Source organism: Pogona vitticeps, chromosome 1, assembly GCF_051106095.1.
Source record: "Pogona vitticeps strain Pit_001003342236 chromosome 1, PviZW2.1, whole genome shotgun sequence".
Lineage (NCBI taxonomy): Eukaryota > Metazoa > Chordata > Lepidosauria > Squamata > Agamidae > Pogona > Pogona vitticeps.
Window position 1 is genome coordinate 37,574,159 of NC_135783.1, and position 22,838 is coordinate 37,596,996.

Here is a 22,838-nt window from a genome sequence, read left to right on the forward strand (position 1 = left end):
CTACTGAGTTTATTTTCTAGACATTGAAAAGCTTTAATTGAAACACATAAATGAATATCGTATTATACAGCAAAATACTGCATGAACTATAAGGTTATATACAGGAGACCATCATTCTTTTAAAAAAATTTGAAACTCAAAAGTTTGGAAGATGTGAGAGTAATCTTACTATTCTAACCTACTATTCCTGTAACAGATGTTATTCAGTAATTTTAGTAGTGTGCTAGATTAGTTTAGATGAGAAGTACCATTACTTGAGAGACAGTGTGGTGTAATAGATAAAGACTAGAACTCAGGAAACCTGGGTTCATATCTCTGCTTGGCTGTGGAAACTCACTGTGTCATGTGTTCTTTCTGTCTTTTTTTTTAATATGGAGGAGGTATCTACAAGATGATTCTTAAATATCTCACATCCCTTTAAATCCCATTACATTCACCATAAATTGAAAGTGATTTGACAGCACATACTGCATGGTATTACTTGCAAATATCAGTAACTCCGCTTCTTTCCACAAATATATAAATACCTTGCTATAATTCCAGCAGTGCATCTGCCTGCCTATTGTGATTCATCTTCACCAGTAAAAAAAAAAAAGCTTGTTATCTGATATTTGTCTGTTCTTTTGGTGGCAAAAGGCCATGTTCAGTAGTTTCAAAACATTGTATTTTTCACTTCTCAGCATAAATGGAAACCCAGTGTCAGGATCTATGATACAGGTCAATAAATCATTGAATATTTCAATTTGCATTTTATTTGTGTATAAAGTAGTTTATCATTCAGTTCTTCTGAGGGTGCATTGGGACTGTGCAGCATGTCCAAGGCTACACAGGCTGGCTCCTCCTGCTTGGAGGCACAATGGAAAATCAGATTCCAAACCTCTGGCTTTGTAGTCAAATACCTAACTCACTGATCTATTGAGACAGCTGACACCTTTATTAACCCACTGAAACCTCTTAAATAGGTCTGAGTCCTGCAAGACTCTGCATCAAACTGAGCATTGTACTACTTATTCATTCTCCTTTTGGGAAGCTCTATAGTAATCAAAGAAATTAAGTGTGCAAGTGTTAACGAGTAACAGAGTGTGAAGTGTGTGTGGGTTCCAAAAAGACCTGAGAAGAAGATGGAGAAATCACAAGGGAAGATGGGATAGTGTGCCTAATAAAGAGCTTCAAAAGAAGATGCAAGTTGCAGGCAGAGACAGTTTTGTTATTAACAAGAGACCGCTGTGTGGGGAAATGTTTGGATTTTTGCAGTTGTTGTGCCCAGACAAGAGGGAAGTGAACTGGAGCAAGAAGTCCAAATACAGTATAACTAAAACTGGAGAAAGCAAGCTTAAGAAAGAGGAAGCCTAGCTGAAGCCAAGTCTGTGGCAGATGGAACAAGCTGTACACGTGAAAGGAAGCATTCCTATATGACAACAGATTGTATCTGCCCAGGAGGTCAGGGTCTCCCCCCCCCCCCCCCGTGTGCTTGTGCCAGCCCAGGTTTAGCCCATTAACACAGCCCACAAGGAAAAGACCTATAAGAAGGATGACCCAGGAAGAGACAGGTGGGCTTCGACAGCGCTGCAACGATTGTTCCCATCCCCCTCTCTGAGGACTGATCCCCCATCAGGGGAGGGCCTTCTGGATGAGTGAGTATCTTGTGTGAATGAGAAGTATGAAAGAGGCCTCTTGGTACCTTTTGTCATATCTATGTCTTATGTCTCATCAATAAATGTTACATGAATAGTGCTTAACCTAAAATTATTGGTGTATGGTCTTCTTGTCTGTAGTCTGATTCTCTCCCCCCCCCCATAGTCCCTCTCCCCAGGATATAAAGAACAAGGACCCAATTGGGGTAACACAAGTGCTATATTTACATAGATTATTCTCTTCATATGTATCTTAGATTACTGAATCCCACTGTACCTAACTCTTGTTAAACCTCAACTTCTCATGTATGCCTACCAGCAGGATTTTCTTTTATGTAACAATCTGCTGAGAGCCTTATATATTCTCAGGATTCTGAACAGCAGGTGGTGTGAGGCATTGCCAGTTACATAATCCCTGCCTGTGGTTACCACATTTCTATTACAGATGCTCTTCTGAGTGGAGAAAGTAAAACAGGGCTCAGATTAGGCTGTTAAATACCTTCCAGTGCAACCTTAATTAATAGATCTAATTCACTTTCTTCACAGTCCTTATTTACTTTCAGATCTTTTTCTTCAGAAGGTCTCTTCACACTTTACACTTTTCAAGTGCAAAGCCGTAGTGTCTATCTGTACACCATCCATTGAACAATAAAGAAATACAATTTATATGTACACCCAATAAAGAGGATAAAACAAATATGTTTGCAGAAACAGATACCACAAAGGTGCAGTCGTCAGAAGGCTAGGAGAAGCTCTGGAACGCTGCTTATTTTGTGCTCAGATACAACAAAATCTCATCTACTATTAAAGCAGGGATGGGCAAAGTACCTCCGGATGTTGCTAGGTTACAGTTTCTAGCATTCTTCATCACTAGCTACGCGAGCTAAGACTGATGAGACCAACAACGTCCAGAGGCTACACTTTTTGTTTGTTCCCTGCTTAAAGGCATAAGGGACTACTGGAAATATTCTGATACCATCTATTCCAAGTTGTTCTTCAGTTTAGTTTTGAAAGCAGAGACACAGATAAAACTAAATAACTTTTGAAAATATCTTGTTCCCTTTTCCACTCTATAGAGTTGGACAAAAATTAAGGGGTCCATTTTGTTAGGACAGTAAAAATCCCAAAACTGACTGAAAGGGACTTGTCAACACAATTGAATTTAATTTACTTTATTGTCATTGTACAACGAAATTAAATGTTATTTCTAGTACACATAATAATCAAACACACTAGATCATAGCATCCATAACATGAAAACAGGACATTACAGATAAACACATCCCTCTCATTCCCATCCTTCACATTCAATTTCCAATCACACAACACATTACTATTGCACTATATACAGTGGAATTCAATATAACTGCAGCTCTGGGATAGAAACTTTTTCAACCTATTTGTCTTTGTTTTAATTATCCTATACCGCCTACCAGATGTTAACAATTGAAAGAGGGAATGGCCCACGTGTGATGGATCTTTGAGAATATTTTGGGCTTTCTTAAGACGTTGGGAATTATAGAAATCTTCCAAAGAGGGAAGAGGGCAGCCAATAATCCTCTCTAGGCCATTGTAATAATCCTCTGGAGCGTTTTCCTATTTACCATTGTAAAGTTAGCAAACCATATACCAGAACAATAGGTTAAAATACTCTATGATGCAGTGGTAGAAGGTTACCAGCAATTTTCCATTCAGTTGTTGTCTCCTGAGAAGTCTCAGGTAATATAGTCTCTGCTGGGCCCTCTTAACCACTGCTGCAATTTGAGTGCCCCAAGACAGGTCCTCCTTGATGATAACACCCAGAAGCCTAATGTTAATAGCAGTTGAGCTTATAGAGAGAGGACGATTTTAAGCAGAAGTCATGCAGAGTGTGTGAGTTTATCAGTCAACTTTGGAAATATTTGCAACACCATGTTTTTGTCAGATGTGGGGAGAGGGAGTAAGTACAGGATTGAGAAAGAGGAAATTGACTTGCTCAAGCCCTTGACAGCTCTTAATAAGTAGAAAGAAAGAAAATTAGGATTGGCAAGATGCCTTTTCCATATCCACTTTACTGTGTAAACTCTGCCTTGTATTACAGAATAATGAAATACTCAGGTTTGAGGCTGGCAGCGTGATAGCACTGGATGATACAGCAGGCAGAGCAGCTTGGGGAATAATTGCCTTTATCGGTTTACCTTCCTTCCTCTTCTTAAAGTCCCCTTCTCTGCGGACCTGTTCCATTTTTAATTAAATGGAACAGGTGGCAGGTTAATAGTTTATGAAAGTGTCTCAGGATATACAGGCTGTGTACTGTATATGTAAGTTGTTTATAACTGGACAAATTAGCTGCAAATGGGGAACCATTTTAATCAGGAAAGCGATTGTAGGTGTACACAGAAAAGGGATGGAATCTGTCTTGCTGGAGAAGCATAGGAAAAGGTGATAAGCCCACTCTTTTCCAACAATACTGATCTTTATCTTCTGTGTGTGGAATTTCTATAGACAGAATGTTAAGTGACAGAAAAATAATTTACAATCTCGTCTCCTTTCTTGCTTAGCCCTGAATATACGACCAAAAGAATCCTGTAAAGTGTAAACTGTATCTGTTGGTCGGGCTTCTTTACAAAGTCCTTTTTAGGACTAATTAGAAATCAAAAGTAAGCCTAACTGCTTACTGACAGAGTCACTTGCAGTCACTCCCAAGTGCATTAGTTTTTAGAATTCTACTAAGAATGCTGTCTCATATCTTCTGAGTGACTCTTGGGCATTTCAGAACCTTCCCTTTTTGGCATCTTAAACACAGAGGCTTAGCAGTACTGCTGGACCCATTCCAAATGCTGGAGATCTGGAGTGAATGTTTAGGAACTGTTCTAGTGGCCTTCCTTCCTAGTAAGTGCAAGATTACAACCTAATCAAGCCTTACTTTACAGAGAACGCCCTCTGTTTGAAGAGCTGTTAGAGAACGGGCCTCTGTTTCAAAGTAACCTCTGTCTGAAGGCTCTCTATTTTAACTCTGGTTTAAATACTGTACAGTATAAGGAATCTGAAGAAGGGCAAGTAGAGGCAGTGATTAAAGACGCTCATCAAGATTTAGAACTTGGAGAGTAGGCACACAGGTCACCTGGTGACAGACGTCCCCAGCAAAGTGAAATGGACACTACAGAATTGCTGTTTAGAATGTTTTGATTATTTCTAAATGTACATCTGTACATATAAATTAAAAAATGCAAATACAGTGCAAATATCTATCCAAATTGTCATCTTTTTGATGTACTGTATTCTTTGTTTTGTGCTGATGTGAAATAGCCACCAGATTTTCGAAAACGATCAAAACAGTTCAGTTTAATTTCACTCTGTGTTGAAGCAATGGGGGGTTAAAACATTTATCTCTAGCTCTTTGCACAGATTAATTTAAAAAAATTGAACAGCAGAGTTTCAATCACTCCATTAATTACAAATTTTTAATGTGTACTAATTCTGCTGTGTCTTTGTTACAAATGCAATTGCAGCATCTACCATTGATTTTGACCAAAATTTAGCAAATAATCACTACCAGTGCCACTTAGTTTATATTCTTCTTCGGCAACTTAAGCAGACCTTGCAGTTGAGATACTACAGATCTTTAGGAAAAGACGCTGTAGTTCTTGGTCTTTAATATGCATTTCTGGCCAAAATATTTGAACAGGTATTTTAAAGGAAATTTAGAAATGTAGATCATTCGTCTTTCTTATTAGCATGCAGTTTGTGGTAGCCATGCCTTTGAAGGCTTTCATTAATGCATCTAAATAACACTTGGTGGAAGATGCTGGTATTTGCAGAATGGCCTTTAAAGTATGTGTACATGGGCGGGGGTGAGTACAACAGGACTTATTTTCCTTTTTGGTTTGTTGGAACAAGAAATAGCCTAAGAAATTAACAGTAAACAGAATTCTAATTGTTGGGAGAACTTTTTAACGCAATGCATAATTAACCTGTGTAAATTGAAGCCAAATAGTAAACCAGGAGCTTATTCAAATTGGTATCATTCAGGAAACCTACTTGTGTCCCAAATAAGATGACAGGTACAATCTGTCGCACAGGGAAACCTACAGCAAACCTCATTGATTGCAGTTTAAAGCATGTAGGCCAAAAAGAATCAGATCATCTTATATTGTATTTGGAAACAGAAAGAAAGTTTCTTAAGGTGTCAAGTAAGTTCCCTTGTTATGAGGCAAGTGACCTGGTTCAACATTAAAGGAATGTGACCTTTAGAAGAAAGTATCAGTCAGAGAACAGTAAATGATTGAGGTTTTTTAAACCTACAATATGGATATAAATTAATTATCTAAACTATTTCATACTTTCCCGGGGAACAACTGAGTTCAGTTCACCATTGAGTCATGGAGCTGCAAAGGTGACCTTGGACCAGTCAGTCTTTTTCCAGATAACCTGCCTTGAAAAGTTGATGGGATGATAATATAGCTCTATGTGGAAGCAACAACATATTCATTGAGAGCTACTGGAAGGAGAAAGGTCCTGAAAAAAGTATGAGAAAATCTGAGCCATTGCTCCCAGGCTTTCGAACTCCCTCCCACAGGAGGCCAGGCGGGCCCCATCTTTATTGTCCGTCTACAAGCAGGCAAAGGCCTTTCTCTTCAGGCAAGCTTTCCTTTAATAACTGGCTGTCTGAGTTGGGTTTTAAATGAGTGGTTGTGCTGTAATCCCTTAAATGTGTTTTTGGTGTTGCTTTTGTTTACCATTTTTAGTGTGATATTTGTATACTTACTGTATTTAGCTTTAATATTATATTTTAATTATGTAAGCCATTGTGGGTCCTTCTTAAGGAAAAAGACGGGGTAAAAACATTTTAATTAATTACATAAAATAAATTGACAATGGGGCTTTCCCTTAAGTATGTGTACATAGGACTGCGGTCTTAAATGAAGGCTAGAATTTAAAGTGGAAAGCATAAACCCAATGTGATGTAAACACATGTCACATAAAGTCTTTCTCTTCTCCCTGCAGCTCTAGGGGCAGACTGAAAAGTAGTTCCAGAAGGTTTCCCAGCCTCTGCAACAGGCTTTTGGAGAATAATGGTAAACAGAGGTTACCCTGATTTAGGATTTTACTGTTGCTTGTGCAGACGTCCAGCATTAGAGACAGCCAACATATATGTATAAGTATATATGATAGATCATCAAGGTATTTGACTTGCCAAGGCATAGGTAGCAAATTCATAAAAATAATTTAGCTTCCATGAAAGTTAGCATTCAAAACTTGTCAATGTCCATAAAAGTAAGATTAGATGAGCCATAAAGATTGGTCCTAATTGATAAGTAGACATTCTCATACAGCATGAGAGTTATGCCAAAAGCATCTCCAAAGCTAATTGCTTCTAGGATAGAGTTCCACAGTTATCCATCCTAGGTAATTTTAAGACCTGCAGAAATCATTAATGGCAAAAAAGGTGACTAGGTATTGAAGTCAAGATTTCTACATCAAGTTTATCAGCTCCTTACACCACCAGCTGATCTTTTTGTGATGAGCAGTGGGGAGAGCAAGAGATTTTGAAAACTTGTCCATTTACAAATATCTTGTGGACCTAATTTTTTTTTTTATCCAAATGTGGATTTTGGAGTTTTCTTATAACCAATTTGGCTGCATTTGATTTTTAAAGTGGAAAGTAGTCCTGCAAAATGCCAGGGTGGGAGAATAAAAAAGGTGGGAGGTGGCCAAAAAAGGCCAGTGTGGCTTCACAAAAAGCTCATGGAGGACCTAAAAAATTCAAAATACATGTACAGGAAGTGAAAAGAAGGCCAGGCCACCAAGGAAGAGTACAGGCAAGTAGCAAGGAAATGCAGGGATGGGATTAGGAGGGCAAAAGCTAAGAATGACCTGATTTTATCTAGGAACACTAAAAGCAATTAAAAGCATTCTTCAGGTATGTGAGTATCAAAAGACAAACTAAAGACATGGTGGCACAGCTCCCCAATGGAGATGGAAAAATGATAACAGAGGACAAAGAAAAGGCGGTCGCGTCATTTAGTCATGTCCGACTTTTCATGACCCCATGGACCAGAGCACGCCAGGCCCTCCTATCTTCCACAGCCTCCCGGAGTTGTGTCAAATTCATGTTGGTTGCTTCGCAGACACTGTCCAGCCATCTCATCCTTTGTCGTCCCCTTCTCTTGCCGTCGCAATTTCCTAACATCAAGGTCTTTTCCACTCTCCATTATTTCCGCTCTCCATTATTTTCTTGTTATCATGGGAAACAGGGGATGTGCCAGAGGATTGGAGGAGGGCTAATGTTGTCCCTATCATCAAAAAGGGTAAAAAAGATGAACTACAGTCCAGTCAGCCTGACATCAATCCTAGGCAAAATTCTGGAACAGATCATAAAGAGGCCATTGTGCAAGCACCTAGAAAACAATGCAATAATAACTGGAAGCCAACATGGATTTGTCAAGAACAAATCCTACCAATCTAATTTGATCCTTTTTTTGATCAGGTCACCTCCCTGATATACAGAAGGAATACCGATTAGCAAGCTAACTAGGTGTGGGCTGGATAGATCAAGTGTCAGGTGCATACACAATTGGCTACAGAATCGTACTCAGAGGGTGATGATTAATGGGTCCTTCTCTAACTGGGAGGAGGTAACAAGTGGGGTACCCCCTAAGGCTCAGTCCTGGGTCCAGTGCTCTTTAATATGTTTATTAATTACTTGGATGAGGGAGTGCAGGGAATGTTTGTCATATTTGCAGATGATATCAAATTGGGCGGAATAGCTAATACCCTAGAAGACAGAAACAACATTCAAATGACCTTGATAGGATGGAGCACTGGGCCAAAAGCAACAGAATAAAATTCAACAGGGATAAGTGCAAAGTACTGCACCTTGAAAAAAGAAAGCAGTTGCATAGTTACAAGATGGGGGATACCTGGCTCAGCAAAACTATGAATGAGAAGGATCTTGGAATTGTCGTAGATCATAAGCTAAATATGAGCCAATGTGATGTGGCTACAAAAAAAGGCAAATGCTATTTTAGGCTGCATTAATAGAAGCATAGTTTCCAAATCATGTGAGGTGCTAGTTCCCCTCTATTCAACACTGGTTAGGCCTCACCTTGAGTATTGTGTCCAGTTCTGAACACCAGACTTCAAGAGGAATGCTAACAAATTGGAACAAGTTCAGAGGAGGTTGACAAGGATGATCAGAGGGCTGGAAAACAAGCCTTACGAGGAAAGGATGAAAGAATTGGGCATGTTTAGCCTTGAGAAAAGAAGGCTGAGGGGTGATATAATAGCACTTTAAAAACATTTATTTATTTATTTATTTATTTATTTATTTATTTATTTATTTATTTATTTATTTATTTATTTATTTATTTATTGGACTTATATACCGCCCCATAGCGCTACAAGCACTCTCGGGGCGGTTTACAATTTTAATTATACAGGCTACACATTGCCCCCCCCAGCAAGCTGGGTACTCATTTTACCGACCTCGGAAGGATGGAAGGCAGAGTCAACCTTGAGCCGGCTACCTGGGATTTGAACCCCAGGTCGTGAGCACAGTTTTAGCTGCAGTACAGCATTTTAACCACTGCGCCATGATGAAAGGCTGTCATACAGAAGAGGGGCAAGATCTGTTCTCAATCATCCCAGAGTGCAGGACACACAACAATGGACCCAAGTTAAAGGAAGCCAAATTTTTGTTGAATATCAGGAAAAAACTTCCTAATTGTTAGAGCAGTACAACAGTGAAAACAATTACCTCAGGAGTTGGTGAGTGCTCCAACACTGGAGGCAGTCAAGAAAAACTTGGATAATCACCTGGCAGATATGCTTTGATTGTATTCCTGCACTGAGCAGGGGGTTGGACTTGATGGCCTTGTAGGCCCCTTCCAACTTCACTTTTCAGTTATTCTATGATTCTATGATTAAGACATATGAAAAACCAAGAAAAACTTAAGGGAAATACATTGAGGCACCAACCATTGTTTACAGATATTCTGCCTACCCCCTATTGCAAATATATCTAGGTGTTCATGCTTATCTAGCAAAATCTTTATGATTAAGTTTAAGTCAATCACACTTCCCTATCAACACACAGGACTGACTGATGAAGAAACATGCTGTTGTTATGCAAATGCACCCCCTCCAGCAAAGCAGATAATCCCAGTTGTATGTCTATACACTAAAATAATAGTCTTACATTTACTGACACGGCCATCATAAACTTTACATCTAGTCTTAGACTGAAATTGAGACCTCCCATATTTCATTCTTTGCAGACACCTTAAATCCCTTGTCTGACATTTTAAATCCACCATGTAGATTCCAATACACATCATCCAGAAAGAGCTTCCATAAAATGCATGCCTTTTCTTGTTTGCATGACAAAAAGTGAATAGTAAATCCTGCAATTGGAAAAGATAATCACCATTGTGTGAAAAAGACTTCAATCCACATTTTTTCCTTCCAAACTGAGCTTCAGCTGTCTCTTTCTCTAATCATTTCATATTACCTGCGGAGCTCATAAATCTGCAATACACATTTTGCATTGAGGAGTTTCAACTCTCCAGGAGTGGACACAAGATATGAAGGAAACCAGGTACTAATCTCTGCAAGTGCACTACCAGAAACATTTCACTTATCTTCAGTTCCAAAAAGAGTTTAACTCATGTTCTTGAAGCGAAATGAATAGGTCATTAAGAACTTCATTTGTGCTCCTGAGTCAAAAAGTTCTGATCTGTGGTTGCTATAGCATATGCTTTTCTCCAGAAGGGAATGAATGTTACACAAGAATTTATCAAATGTGGGGTCCTGTATATACAAATACTGTCAATGTGATTTTAAAGAAGCAGCCTTGCAAATCTGTTTTAGCATGAATAGCAAATAGTAATTATAAGGTAAAATGTAAAGGTTCCCCTTGACATTTAGTCCAGTCATGTCCGAGTCTAGGGTGTGGTGCTCATCCCCATTTCCAAGCCACAAAGCCAGCATTTGTCCGAAGACTGTTTCTGTGGTCACGTGGCCAGCGTGACTAAACACGGAACGCTGTTACCTTCCCACCGAGGTGGTACCTATTTATCTACTTGCATTTTTACATGCTTTCGAACTGCTAGATTGGCGGGAGCTATGGCAGAAACTCCTTGCACATGGATCTGGATTCCCAAATCACACAATGCAGAAAGCAGTAACATGTAATGGTTGCAATACCTGCATAATGTATGAAGGGACCTTTAAGTTCATAATAATTAATAATTGCATGTCCTCAAGTTGATTCTGATTTAGGAGTCCCTTTCCAGGGTTTTCTAGATTCAGAGTGCTCAGGAGTGGTGTACCAATTCCTTCTTGTAGGAATACCCTGGAGTGTGTAGATTGCCTAAGGCCATGTGGTCTGGCTCTTTTCAGGGGAATTGAATTCCCACCCTAAGAGCTATTACAAATAATCAGTCACAATCTTGAACTGTACTTCTGAGTTGATTCAATTGTTAATATGTGACACCGACCCCTGAGACCATGGTTTGGAGAAATGCCAATATTTCCTTAAACCAATATTTTAAGCCAATATAATAATTTAGTGTTGTTGTTTCAGTAAGGCCAGCTTCTGATTTTGTTCCCTTAATCTTCCCTTCTTTCTGTTCTCTTTCTAGATAATAGCTATATATTGGAAATAGAAGTGAGTTTTCTTTTAGGCTTTAATTTGCAGCCCAGACCAAGACTGTCCTACAGGTGACAGCCCATCTAGGTCCAAAGAAATGGAAACTATTTGTGTTTGAGGAGAGATCAATGTTTTTCCCCCCAATCATATGCATCCTATTTCAGAGTTCAGCCTCGAAATAGAGGTGGAATTCCACCACACCCCATATTTGAAAGTCTGCACCAACTTTATCAGGCCAAATGCAGTATTAAGATTTTTTTTTAAAAAAAATTAATGATTTCACTGTTCTTGAGGCAGAACTGTAAAGTGCATATGAGTTGTTCTGCAACAGGAACCAAAAAAAAAACACCATACAAACCAAAGTTAAATGTGACTTTGGTTTAGATGTGAGAGAAAGGGGGTGACCAGATGAGCATAGAGCTCATTATTGTTTTTTCCGGGGTATGTGTGCGTGGTTTGGATTGCCCTATTTCCTGACAACCCCACATGTGTTTTAAGTAATTGTGATCCATCTTGCCTCTTTTACAACATGTTCCTCTCCTTTCTGGCACAGCACTAGAGCTGAAGTCTATTTGCTGCAATTGGGAATGCTCCTGATTATCCCATTCTACATTCTGTGAGATTGCTCAATCTGCTCCCATATAGCCCTGTGAGTGGCACTGTCTTTGGTGACAATCCAGTGATGCATGCAGTGGGTTGTGACAGTAGAAAAGACGGTGGAGAAACCCCTTATCTATTTTCCTCTTTCCACAATTTTTAAAATATTCTCCTAAGTAACACATAACTATTTCAGATATAAAGGAGTTGTGGCATACAGCTCTGCTCTCACCTGTCCGTCACAGCTGGGCAGGGGAACCTCAGCCAATGAGAGGACAGAGGGTAGTGCAGAAGTGGGAGGAGCTGGGTTATATAAGGTGTGTGATGTGTGAGAGGAGAGATCAGTTTGAGAGATGAGTGATTAGAGAGATTGATAGAGAGAGTGAGAAAGAGCCTGTCAGTGAGGGAAAAAGTCTGTGTGAGCTAGTGTCTTATAAATAGTGATTGACAACTTGATTTTATAACAGTGATTCACCCTTTTTATTTTTATGTAATCAATAAACATTTTTATTTGTTTGAAAGAAACACTTGTCCTTTTGATTTTAAGGATAGGTTGGTGGCAGCAGTTTTGGTGAAAGGTAGTGAGCACTCTTAGAGGCCTGGATGGGTAAAGGCTTGAGAGTGGCCTGCTACAGGAGTACTGTATCTATGCTAGCTGCCTTGGGCCTTTTTAAGGAGAAAGATGGGGTATAAACAAAAAAGGAAGGAAGCAAGCAAATAAATACTGTAAATAAATTGCTGTAGTGCTGTACCACTTATTAAATTAAAGACAAAAAGGAATTATTCATGGCTTACAGAATGACAACCATGACAAAAAGTGGAGAAAGGGGTGGGAGTGGGGGCATCAATAATCAAAGGGGGGGAAAATAGGAGAAATCTGAGGTGCTGTCTGTATCCTTTTCATGAGGGAAGAAATGTTGCCTATGTGCATAGAAGGATCGCTCAAGTGTGAGATGAAATAAATGGCACTGATGGTAAGAACTAGATTGCTCCAGATTCACCTGTTTAGCCACATCCAACTTCTGGTAGTCTCCAGACAGAAAACTCCTCATATGGGCAATTAGAAGATGCATCTTTTAATCCTTAACAGATTATCTGCAGTAAAGCAAAAAAAAAAAAAAAAAAAAAAAAAAAAAAAAAGATGTAAGAAACAATGAAAAAATTAAAGGATTACAAATTCAATATAACGCAGTGTCATCTGAAGCACCCAGAATGATGAAAGAATGAAGAAAGTCAATAGCAAAATGACGCAGACACCTTTACAAAACCAAAAAGATTCACAGCATTTTAAATCAGATTTCTATGTTTAGATTTACATTGGTTATGTTTATTATATTTATGATCTACATAAATTCTACTCCAAGCAACAGCCATTCTGCCTATTACACAAAATGTGATAAGAGACTGAAAATGCAATACTTTACCCTTTTATTTGGGACGTGGTAGTGCTATGGGTTAAACCGCAGAAGCCTCTGTGCTGCAGGGTCAGAAGACCAGCAGTCATAAGATCGAATCCACACAACAGAGTGAGCTCCTGTCACCTGTCTCAGCTCCTGCCAACCTAGCAGTTGAAAGCATTGTAAATGCAAGTAGATAAATAGGTAGGAAGGTATTGGCGTTCCGTGTCTAGTTGTGCTGGCCATGTGACCACGGAAACTGTCTTCGGACAAACGCTGGCTCTATGGCTTGGAAACAGGGATGATCACCGTGCCCTAGAGTCAGACACGACTAGACTAAATGTCAAGGGGAACCTTTACCTTTACTCTTTTATTTAGAAGTTGCACTGTTTAGTGGTTCTTACTCCTAATTGTATATATAGAATTGCAACCTTGGTAAAGTCTGGACTGTTTCAGTCAGACTGTATATAGGGATATCATGAAATATCCAAATAATTTTGGTTTGGTTTCTTTGGATTTTACCTAATATGCTTGCACAAACTAACATGACTACCTCTTCTAAACCTGGATATGGAGAGTTAGTTTTTTAAAAACTGATTTATTATCCAAAATTTTCCTTTCTTTTCTTCTTTTATCCCATTGCAGGCAAGCAAAGACAGGCTTTTGGCAACTGACAGGTGCCAAGAAATTTTTTTTATTCTGATAAGTGTCTTTTCTTTTTCACTTTTAAAGAGCTCTAGCATTATTTTATTTTGGTGCTTGCTTTTAACATCATAACTTATTTAATTGGGTGTTGATATTATGACAATTCTCTTTTCAAGTACATCTGATTTTTAATTCTTGGTCTAAACTGCAGGGGAGAAAGGCGGATAAACAAAAAAAAGTAGCACAAAAAGGAAGGAAAGGGAAACTTCTGTATCAGGTAAGATAGAACATGAGAGAGACCCTTTTCAGAGTTTTATCTTCTGTCTATAATGTTAAATTGCACAATCTGAGTAGGTAGTGATGAACATGATTTGCAAAAATTGGAAATATTCCCCTTTTTGTATCATAACATCTTACAGAATTTTCGAGCCAGCCTAGCCATTTGCCACCCTGACTGGGGACTCTGGTACTTGTCCAGAAAAGTAATTTTACAAGCTCTGTCCTTTTGTAATTCTAGTTTGAAAGGGCAGTATAAATTTCAATTTGACAGGTCTGCTATAGTTTGCACAAAATAGGATATAATGAATTGACTTTGGATGTGTGGGAGAGGGGAGAGTTTATAGTCCTAGGCTTATTTGCACTATGCCATAACATAACCCATCATGATCAAATTTTACAAAGAAAAAAGTTTGCAAACTGAAAAATTGTTTTTTCTCTGCTAATACAAAGATTGACAAATGAACAAGAAGAATCCTAAGAATTGTAGTTTTATCATAACTAGGGTTTTAGTTGGAATATAATGGCTTAGATCACTTATATATCTAAAAATATTATAGCCCATCCTTTAGCACAAGATTTGCTTGAAAAAGAAGCTAATAATTAAAAAAAATTAAAATGGTAAAATCAGTGAACAAAAATTGTAACACAGAAGACACAAAATACAACAATGGCTAGTTATGTCAAGCAGTTGCATTTTAGACATAGTACTGCAATGTTCTCCTGGACAGCAAAAAAAAAAAGATGACAGGAAAAAAATGATTCATTTGAAATAAAGTTTTGGAGGAAAGCTCTGCAGATACCCTGGACTGGCAGAAAGTTGAACAAGTGAGTTTGAGATCAAATCAAGCCTGAACTGTCTCTGGAGGCAAAACCAATGAAACTGGGGCTGTCCTACTTTGGGAGCATCATGAGAAAGCATGATTATCTGTGAAAGACAATAATACTAGGAAAAGTTGAAGGCAGTAGGAAAAGAGGAAGACCAAATACAAGATGGATTGACTTCCTAAAGGAACCACACACTTGAGTTTACAAGAGCAGAGCAGGGTTACTGAGGATTGGACACTCATGCATAGGGTCGCCATAAGTCAAAAGCAGCTTGACTACACATAACAATACAACTGTTCAAAGGCTGCCCCATATGCCACATTGCAATACAGTAGTTTTCATATGGAGGTTACTATAAGATGGACACTGTGCCCAGGCTGTCTCTAACTGTGAGGAACCATACTGGCATAGCAGCACAGAGTGCTGCTGTTGTAACAACTTCCTATACATCTATGGGAAATCTATGGCTGCAAACCTATTCCATAGGTTATGCAGTGTAAGTCTGACAACATCATCAGCCTCAATAATTTTCCAAAATAAAACTTTACCAATCCTTCCCAGGGTTCCCATGGAATTCCTTTCATCATTGGGAATTCTTTGGGGGCTGTGAAACAGGAGGATAATCCTGAAAATTGCTGCTGCCACAATGAGTTTACTGGTGGAGTGTTTTGGTAATTGAATATTTCTCCCATGGCCCTGAAAAGCTTCCCAATGACCAAAGGGATTTCATGAGCCTTGAGACTTTTTGAGGGGTGAGCAAAAAAGTTTTTTATTGGGAAAAATGCTGCACTTAATGACATCACCATTAGCCTTAAACAGCATAATTTACCAAGCATAATTTCAGCTCTAGTGATCATCTCTGAAGAACGGGAAAGAGTGAGAAATGATCAGGGGGCTGGGGCAATTCCAACATACAGTGCTGCAACGGGAAAGAGCAGGCTCTCATCATGTCATCATCATATTCCAAAAGGAAGGTCCAGAAGATGCAAACACCTGGATCTGTCTGTATAAACAAATGAGTAGCTGGTCTTTTGTAACTTTAGTGACTTTTAATTGCTCATTCAATACCAAACCATCTTCAAATACTTTGCACTGGAGCAGGAATAACTTACCCAAAGATACTGGGCTTGGGAAAATCCATTCCTCTGCTACATGTTGTGAGGATTGCAGCTAAACTCAGAGAAAACAGGGAAGTTTGAGGAGACCGTGGCTGATGATGTAATAGTCCCTGCAGCTTACAAAATCCTGGGGATTTGTCCCTGTGAAATTTGGCTCTACTACTCCATTACCAAAAGGAGAACTAATTTTAAGCATTTTTATTTTTTTTAAAGCCAGTCAGAAAGAAAGAGCATAATAGAGATTCACAGAAGAAAATTAATAAGAAGATGGATCTACTATAGTTGCAATTTACTGCTGAATTTCAGCCAGTAACACCAAGGAAAAGAGGTATACAGTATTAACGTCAGTTTTGTTTCTCCTCAAAGCCATATTCTGTGCTAATTGGCTGGTATAGTAATGTGATTTTACACACTTTTATGTTTTCCTGGGAAAACCGCAAATTTTATTTCAGACAACAAAAGGGTGTGCGTAATGTAACTTAAATATACCTTACATGCTCTGTTCAAAGTTGTAGGGGGGCATAATTTTTTAAAAGGTGAATGCTATTTCAAAAAATGTTCTGTACATATCATTTTAGACTTCTAAATGTGAAAGAAAATTTCCCTGGTTCCGCAAAATAAACCACTACTGATATAGTTAATGAAAAATATACCTGACATAATTCACAATCTTGGTAAAAGGAAGTATGTGGGATTAGAAAGATGCTTCTGGCAAGCGTTATTTTACTGCATCTGTTGACAGGAGATTGAAATTGTTGTTATAGCCTCTGTTTTTAACATAAAATCTCTGGAATGTCTATGTGAGTTACATAGTGTTCAGCATGTTATTGATTTATACATACACTAGCAGTGTATGTATACATCAATTTGTGGCTTTCCAGATGTATTTGAAATACAGTTATGATCATCTCCAGCCAGCATATCCAGTGGTGAGGCATGATGGGATTTGCAGTCCAGCAATATTTAAAGGGCAGTGATTCGCAAAAGCCTGTTAAGTGGCTTTTAGATCAAGATTTTCTCTGCTAGCAATACACGACTTTAGTGCCAGATTTACTAAAGGATGAACCAGAATCTAATTATAGAGAACAATCAATATTATTTGACAAGATTTAGTAGTTGTTAAATCATCCCCTGACTACATAACCCGTATATATTAACTGCTTGAATACATGTCAGATTACTATGTGTACGTGTTTTCCACTATGGGAATTTTGTAGAGAGAAAAATGTAACTAATGAAACTGATTTGCAATATTAGAACTACTGAGTATTTTAATGAGTGCATAATCTTCTAAATATTCCTGCATTATGTTCGCAGCCTTAGGAGGTGTTGCTCTAACTCGATTATATCAAAGGGATGTGACACTTCCAAGCCTTCTGCCTCACTTCTGCTTGTGGAATTTCTTATGCCAGTGGCATCGGACCTGCTATATAAAGCCATCCTATTAGTTCTCTCTTCCCATTCAGAAAGTTTACAGCCTCACAGAGCTCTCTGTTCTCTGCCCAGAAAGGCTGGTGCTGAGGAGAGAGAATTGTTTTGACAACTGACTGCTAGGTAAAGGATGCCTGTGAGTCTTAGCTGGGTGGTAACCTGTGTCTTCCTCACAGTTAGCCCTACTGATGGATTTATTGAGAAAGGACTCAAACAGAGGATGCTTGAAAAACTAGGGCTTCCTGAAGCCCCTTCCCTTCAAAGGAGAGACTTGGAGAATCTGGTCATTCCAGAGAATATCAGGAATAAATACATGTCCATGCTGAAGCGTCACCGAGTGAAGCGAAGAGCATTGCCTAGTCTAGCTGGGATCCTAAGAGGAATTCCTGGTGATGCAGGTAAATTTCACATTTATTTTTGCATGCATGGGATGTAACCATAAGCAAAGCTTGAACAAGTTTCTTTTTAGGACTTCAGCTGCTTCCAGGCATTGTGGGAGTTGTACTGCAAAACCAGAACGTCCAGGAGCTCTGACAAAAAACAAAACCTGCATCCTAATATGATATTCCAAATGTGCTGGCAAATGTTTATGGAACAAGGCTGTTTAATAATCATAATCAAAAGCACCAATAATCGATAATCCTGGAGCAAAAAAAAAAATACTAGGTCTGCCCCTCAGAGGAGATGATCTGTCTGTCTGTCTGTCTGTTTGTCTGTCTTAAACCAGAAGGTCATGTGCATGCAATTAATTGGTTAGAAATGAATTTTTCTTATCACAGGTTTAGTTTGCACTGCTTTTTGCAGTCCTAAATGTATTTTCTCAGAAGTAACTTTCTTCTAAGTTCAAAACTTGCTTGGGATACTTAAATTAAGATTGTGTTGGACTATATTCTGATAAATCAAGATTATCCTTGGCTACTCATGAGTGAGTCCCACTGAGTTCTGTGGGAATTACTTTCCAAGCTAGCTCAGTTGTATTTTATTTCACCTCCTATTAGCCCCAGACTTCATGGCCAAAATGTTTTTTAAAGTGGGAGGGGGAAACCCTGATGAACCTAAATATTTCCTGTTGTCCCTCCAAATGCATACAGATATTTTAGGAGATGTCCTGTATTCAGACACAACCCGTCAGAGTCTGATGTTTGATATGGAGGGCAGGATTCCAGAAAACAGTGAAGTGACAATGGCTGAGCTGAAACTTTTCAAGAAGCCCCTGGAAATGAAACATCTGCCTAGCAGGCAATCTCAGAGGCCAGTCACAAATGCCCGGGTGAGCGTCTACTGGGTAGAGCTTGGAGACAATGGTACCAACCGGACTTCTTTGATTGATTCCAGGTATGAACAAAGGGCATGGCCTGATGGCTCAGGAAAGGTGCACTTTAAAGGAATTCAATACAAAGATGAGGTTTCAGGGGAACAGAACAATAGTCTCAAAGCTTGGAAATACTACTTTTTAAAAGGCTGCATCTCAAGCGTCCTCTAGCCAGCTTTGCCACTGACCATAATGTGAATCCGGATGTTGTAGTGCAAAAAAGAAGAGTACTGTTTCCAGGCTCTGCAACAGCTCCAACAACATTTAAAATATGCCTCTCAGATATACTCAGTTGAAATGGAGGATAAACTATGAACTGTAAAGGTTCATATATCAAACTGTAAAGGTTTGATGTAGCTAGGACTGGCCCTGCCATTAGGCAGAGAGTGAGGTGGCTGGCTCAGGCAGTAGCTTTCAGGGGACATGAACGCAAATTGTTAGTGATTTCATTTGTGGTCATTTTTAACCACATTCTAACTGCCAGGGAGAGGGGGCGATGCTTGTGGGAACTGGTGCCCTATGTGGAAAAAATGTCTTGGTTGGCTTTAGATTTTGATGTGGGTGGGCAAGAGGCATTATTTGGTGCTCAACATCAAAGTGTCTTGGAGTAGCCCTAGTTATAATTTTTTGCATTTTTATTGTTTCATAATCACTATGCAATTTCTCCTAAGGGTTCACATAATAAGTCTGAAACATGAGCTGGAAGTTGGACAGTCCCTGCTAGCCCTCCTTAAACACTAGATCTGCCAGCTCTGCCCACCTCATTGTTGCCAATTTAGTATATACAGTAATGGCCAACTCATATAATTCTTCCTTGTATCAATCTCTGAAATACCCAGATCTCCTTTAAATATTTAGTATCTGCAATCAAGGAAATATCAGGAAATGCAACATTTTAGCAATAGCAGTTGATTGCTTAAATCCCATCCAGATTTAGTTGGGATTACATCCCACTGAAGTCTATGTGGATTGTAAATACAATACATTTGTGCTATTCATGTCCCTCTTTATTCTCTCTCTCTTCCTCTCTCCTCCCACTGCCTTTCTTATTCAAGTATTTGTAGTCATATTGCAGAATTCTACAGAGAATTTGTTTTGTTCTAGTTTCTGGGCAGATGGGGAGGAAGCAGAGATTTTTTTCTGACAAGCCACAGAAAACTGTTAGTAATTATAGAAAATCTGTGCTGTGTCAAAGTATTGCTTTCTGCATTCCACCCATCCCCTACTTCTTTGTCTCGTATGTGGGGACTATATTGGACTAACTAGCTGCACTGTGCTGTCTTGGGATTGGCATGGGTGTTGGGGATTGGACTGGGGTGTCCCCTCTAAAATTCTACATGTCTTTGTATATGACTCTGGAATGTTTAATAGGAGCATGAAAAAAACTGACAACACCTAGATATTTGCCCCCAAATATACTGCTGGGAAAAAGAGAAAAAGAAAATTTGGATTTTCCATTGAAACAATTTTGGATTAGCAGGTAGAAGGACTTTGAGCTAAATTTAGCTCTGAATCTCAGAACAGATTCCTAGGCTTGAAACATTTTAACTCCAAATTTTTGTCTTGTGCACTGGGCTCTAGTTGGTGGATCTTAGGTCACTAGTAAAAAAAAACAACCCAAACAGAACAACGTTTATTAATCTGGAGTTTCCTGTTTCTATTAAAATTATGAATAATTACTTACTGTGAGTTTAAATTATGATCAGAACTGGGGTTTTTTTTTTGAATGCTGATATCAAACACGGTTGTTTGAGTGGCACAATACAAGTGAAAGATAATTGGTATTGGTGTACAGTATATTTAAATTAATGAGCTCTCCTGCAGTAAACTCAGAAATGGATTCTGTGGCCCCTTTCTGTTTATTATGGGGAAGCTCCATCATTTCAGTCTGCCTATACCTTTTCATAGCTGGGAGCACATCTCTTTTGCCTATATATGAAAAGAATGATTTCATTCTCTCTCAATTTCAAAAGCTACTGTATTTTGTTTCAACATCAAGCTATTTTGGAAAGAAGAAGCTGGAATATAAATTGTGTTATTATTAGATTATTGTATAAATTTGTCAGCTCAAAAGCTCTAGGCTATATCTCCATTGTTAATGTGTTTTATTGTTTAGATTAATTCCAATTATGGAATCTGGCTGGAGGAATTTTGATGTCACCCAAGCTGTGCATTTTTGGCTTAAAGCAAAGAAGGCTGGGCCAATGCTTCTGGAGATCTGGATTGAAGGAGAAAGAATAGGAAACTATGCCTCTGAAATGGCCAAAGTTGTCCGCTTCACTTCTCAAGATCCCTCTGATAAAGCACTGGGCAAACCTGAGTTGGTGCTTTATACCCTGAACCTGGAAGAATATGGGTGAGTGCTGAACTTTAACTAGCTCGTGAAGTTGTGTTTTCTTTTCTGTCCTTTCATACAGAAGAACATTTTGGCAAACCATTAAATAATTGTTAAGCCAAGCCCAAAACCATGTTAACTTGAAAGCGAAGTCTACTGATGTCAAACAAGGATACAGTACTCAGAATTATAGCTATACATAATGATTCTCTTCATGTTTATGTGAAACTAGGTCCCACTATGTACTGTGTCAAGTTTGTTTGCATAGGAAGAAATTTCTGCTCATTTACTTCCAATAAAATGTGTAAAGAATTGGTTTGCATATTATTTAATGTTTTAGTTTATCTTGAGAAAATGATCTGTTTCGTGTTGCTATTAAGATGCAAAGGTTACTGTTAAATATGCATTATAGTTTTGTGCAAGAAATCCAGGCTTTGAGCCAATTTCTTCCCATGATGTTGATTTGAAAAGCACGAGTAGCAAATGAATGTACACATTACCATGAACAAAGAAACAGAGAGAGGCAGACTTTTGTGCATGAGAGGACTCCTTCCATCTGTGGTGGCCTTCTGATCTGGCAGACAAACCCCACTGGTAGAATAAAGGGGACAGTGATACTCATCAGTTGCCTCTCCACAAATTTGCTCCAAAGGGTTGACAGATCCTAACTCTGGGCAGGTGGTGCTGGAGGGGGGGTGGTATAGAAGGGGGAGGGTGAAATCAGTGAATCTTGCCTGTTCTTTCTGCAACAGGAGCATTTTGATTGGAATTTCACTCATGAATGCTCTTATCAGCAGAAAATAAATCAGATCTAACCCTTTGTATGATTTTTTTAAAAAATAATGTCACAAGTTTTATTAGATAGATTGTACTGTGTATTTACCTGGCTTTACCTCATTGATGGACTGGCTAGAAGTTCTTGCTTAGCATAGAATTTGCTAGGTGATTCTTGACTTGTTCTTATAAAACAAGGCATGTGGAAAGACTTATGACAAGGAAGGCCATATAGGTGCTTAGCACATTTAAGAATGAACATGTTTAGACCTCTGTAAACATTAGTAACCTTCCCGTTGTCTGTAGCCCAGTTCCTTTAAATATTACCCTTCCTATTTCCACATCAGGAATATAAAGCTATTGCTTCTGCTTTTTCACAGAGGACCTGGAGACTGTAAAGAAGGAACCTCAACAGACAAAACCACTTGCTGCCGGCAAGAACATTATATCAATTTCCGAGAGCTGACCTGGACTCAGTATTGGATTATAGAGCCGGCTGGCTATCAAGCCTACCACTGTGTGCGCAGCTGCCGGCAGCCCAAGAACTTGCGCCATTTTGGCTATGGAGAGAGAACCTGTGCTGTGGTGGAAAGTTCCCCACTTCCCATGATGTACCTTGTCAAGAAGGGAAACTACACAGAAATTGAGGTGGCAGAATTCCCTAACATGATTGTAGAAAAATGTGGCTGCATCATGGACAATATAGCCGTTGTCTAGCTAGGTATATGCAGAGATCCTTTAGTACTAACAGGGCTGAAGTGCAAGAAATGGTCAGCTCCAGGGCAGTTTTTTCCTACTGAAATAACCTGTGTAAACACTGCCAAGATATGCAGTGGTCCAGACCCTGATGGTAGATTGAC

General features: G+C 38.9%; 1 protein-coding gene across 1 annotated transcript; it reads left to right on the forward strand.

Annotated features, from left to right (window-relative positions):
* Nucleotides 1–16,136: 16,136 nt before the first annotated feature.
* LOC110075398 (left-right determination factor 2) lies at nt 16,137–22,838 on the forward strand. Its single transcript, XM_020786638.3, has 4 exons — nt 16,137–17,955; nt 18,649–18,892; nt 20,986–21,225; nt 22,359–22,838. Exons 1-4 carry the CDS (start codon nt 17,688–17,690, stop codon nt 22,693–22,695), a joined length of 1,089 nt encoding a protein of 362 aa, XP_020642297.3. The 5' UTR covers nt 16,137–17,687; the 3' UTR covers nt 22,696–22,838.

Coding starts and splice junctions, on each gene's coding strand:
- LOC110075398 (XM_020786638.3), top strand. CDS start 17,688: ATGCCTGTGAGTCTTAGCTGGGTGGTAACCTGTGTCTTCCTCACAGTT. Junction 17,956..18,648: donor AGGAATTCCTGGTGATGCAG/GTAAATTTCACA, acceptor AAATGCATACAG/ATATTTTAGGAGATGTCCTG. Junction 21,226..22,358: donor CTGAACCTGGAAGAATATGG/GTGAGTGCTGAA, acceptor GCTTTTTCACAG/AGGACCTGGAGACTGTAAAG.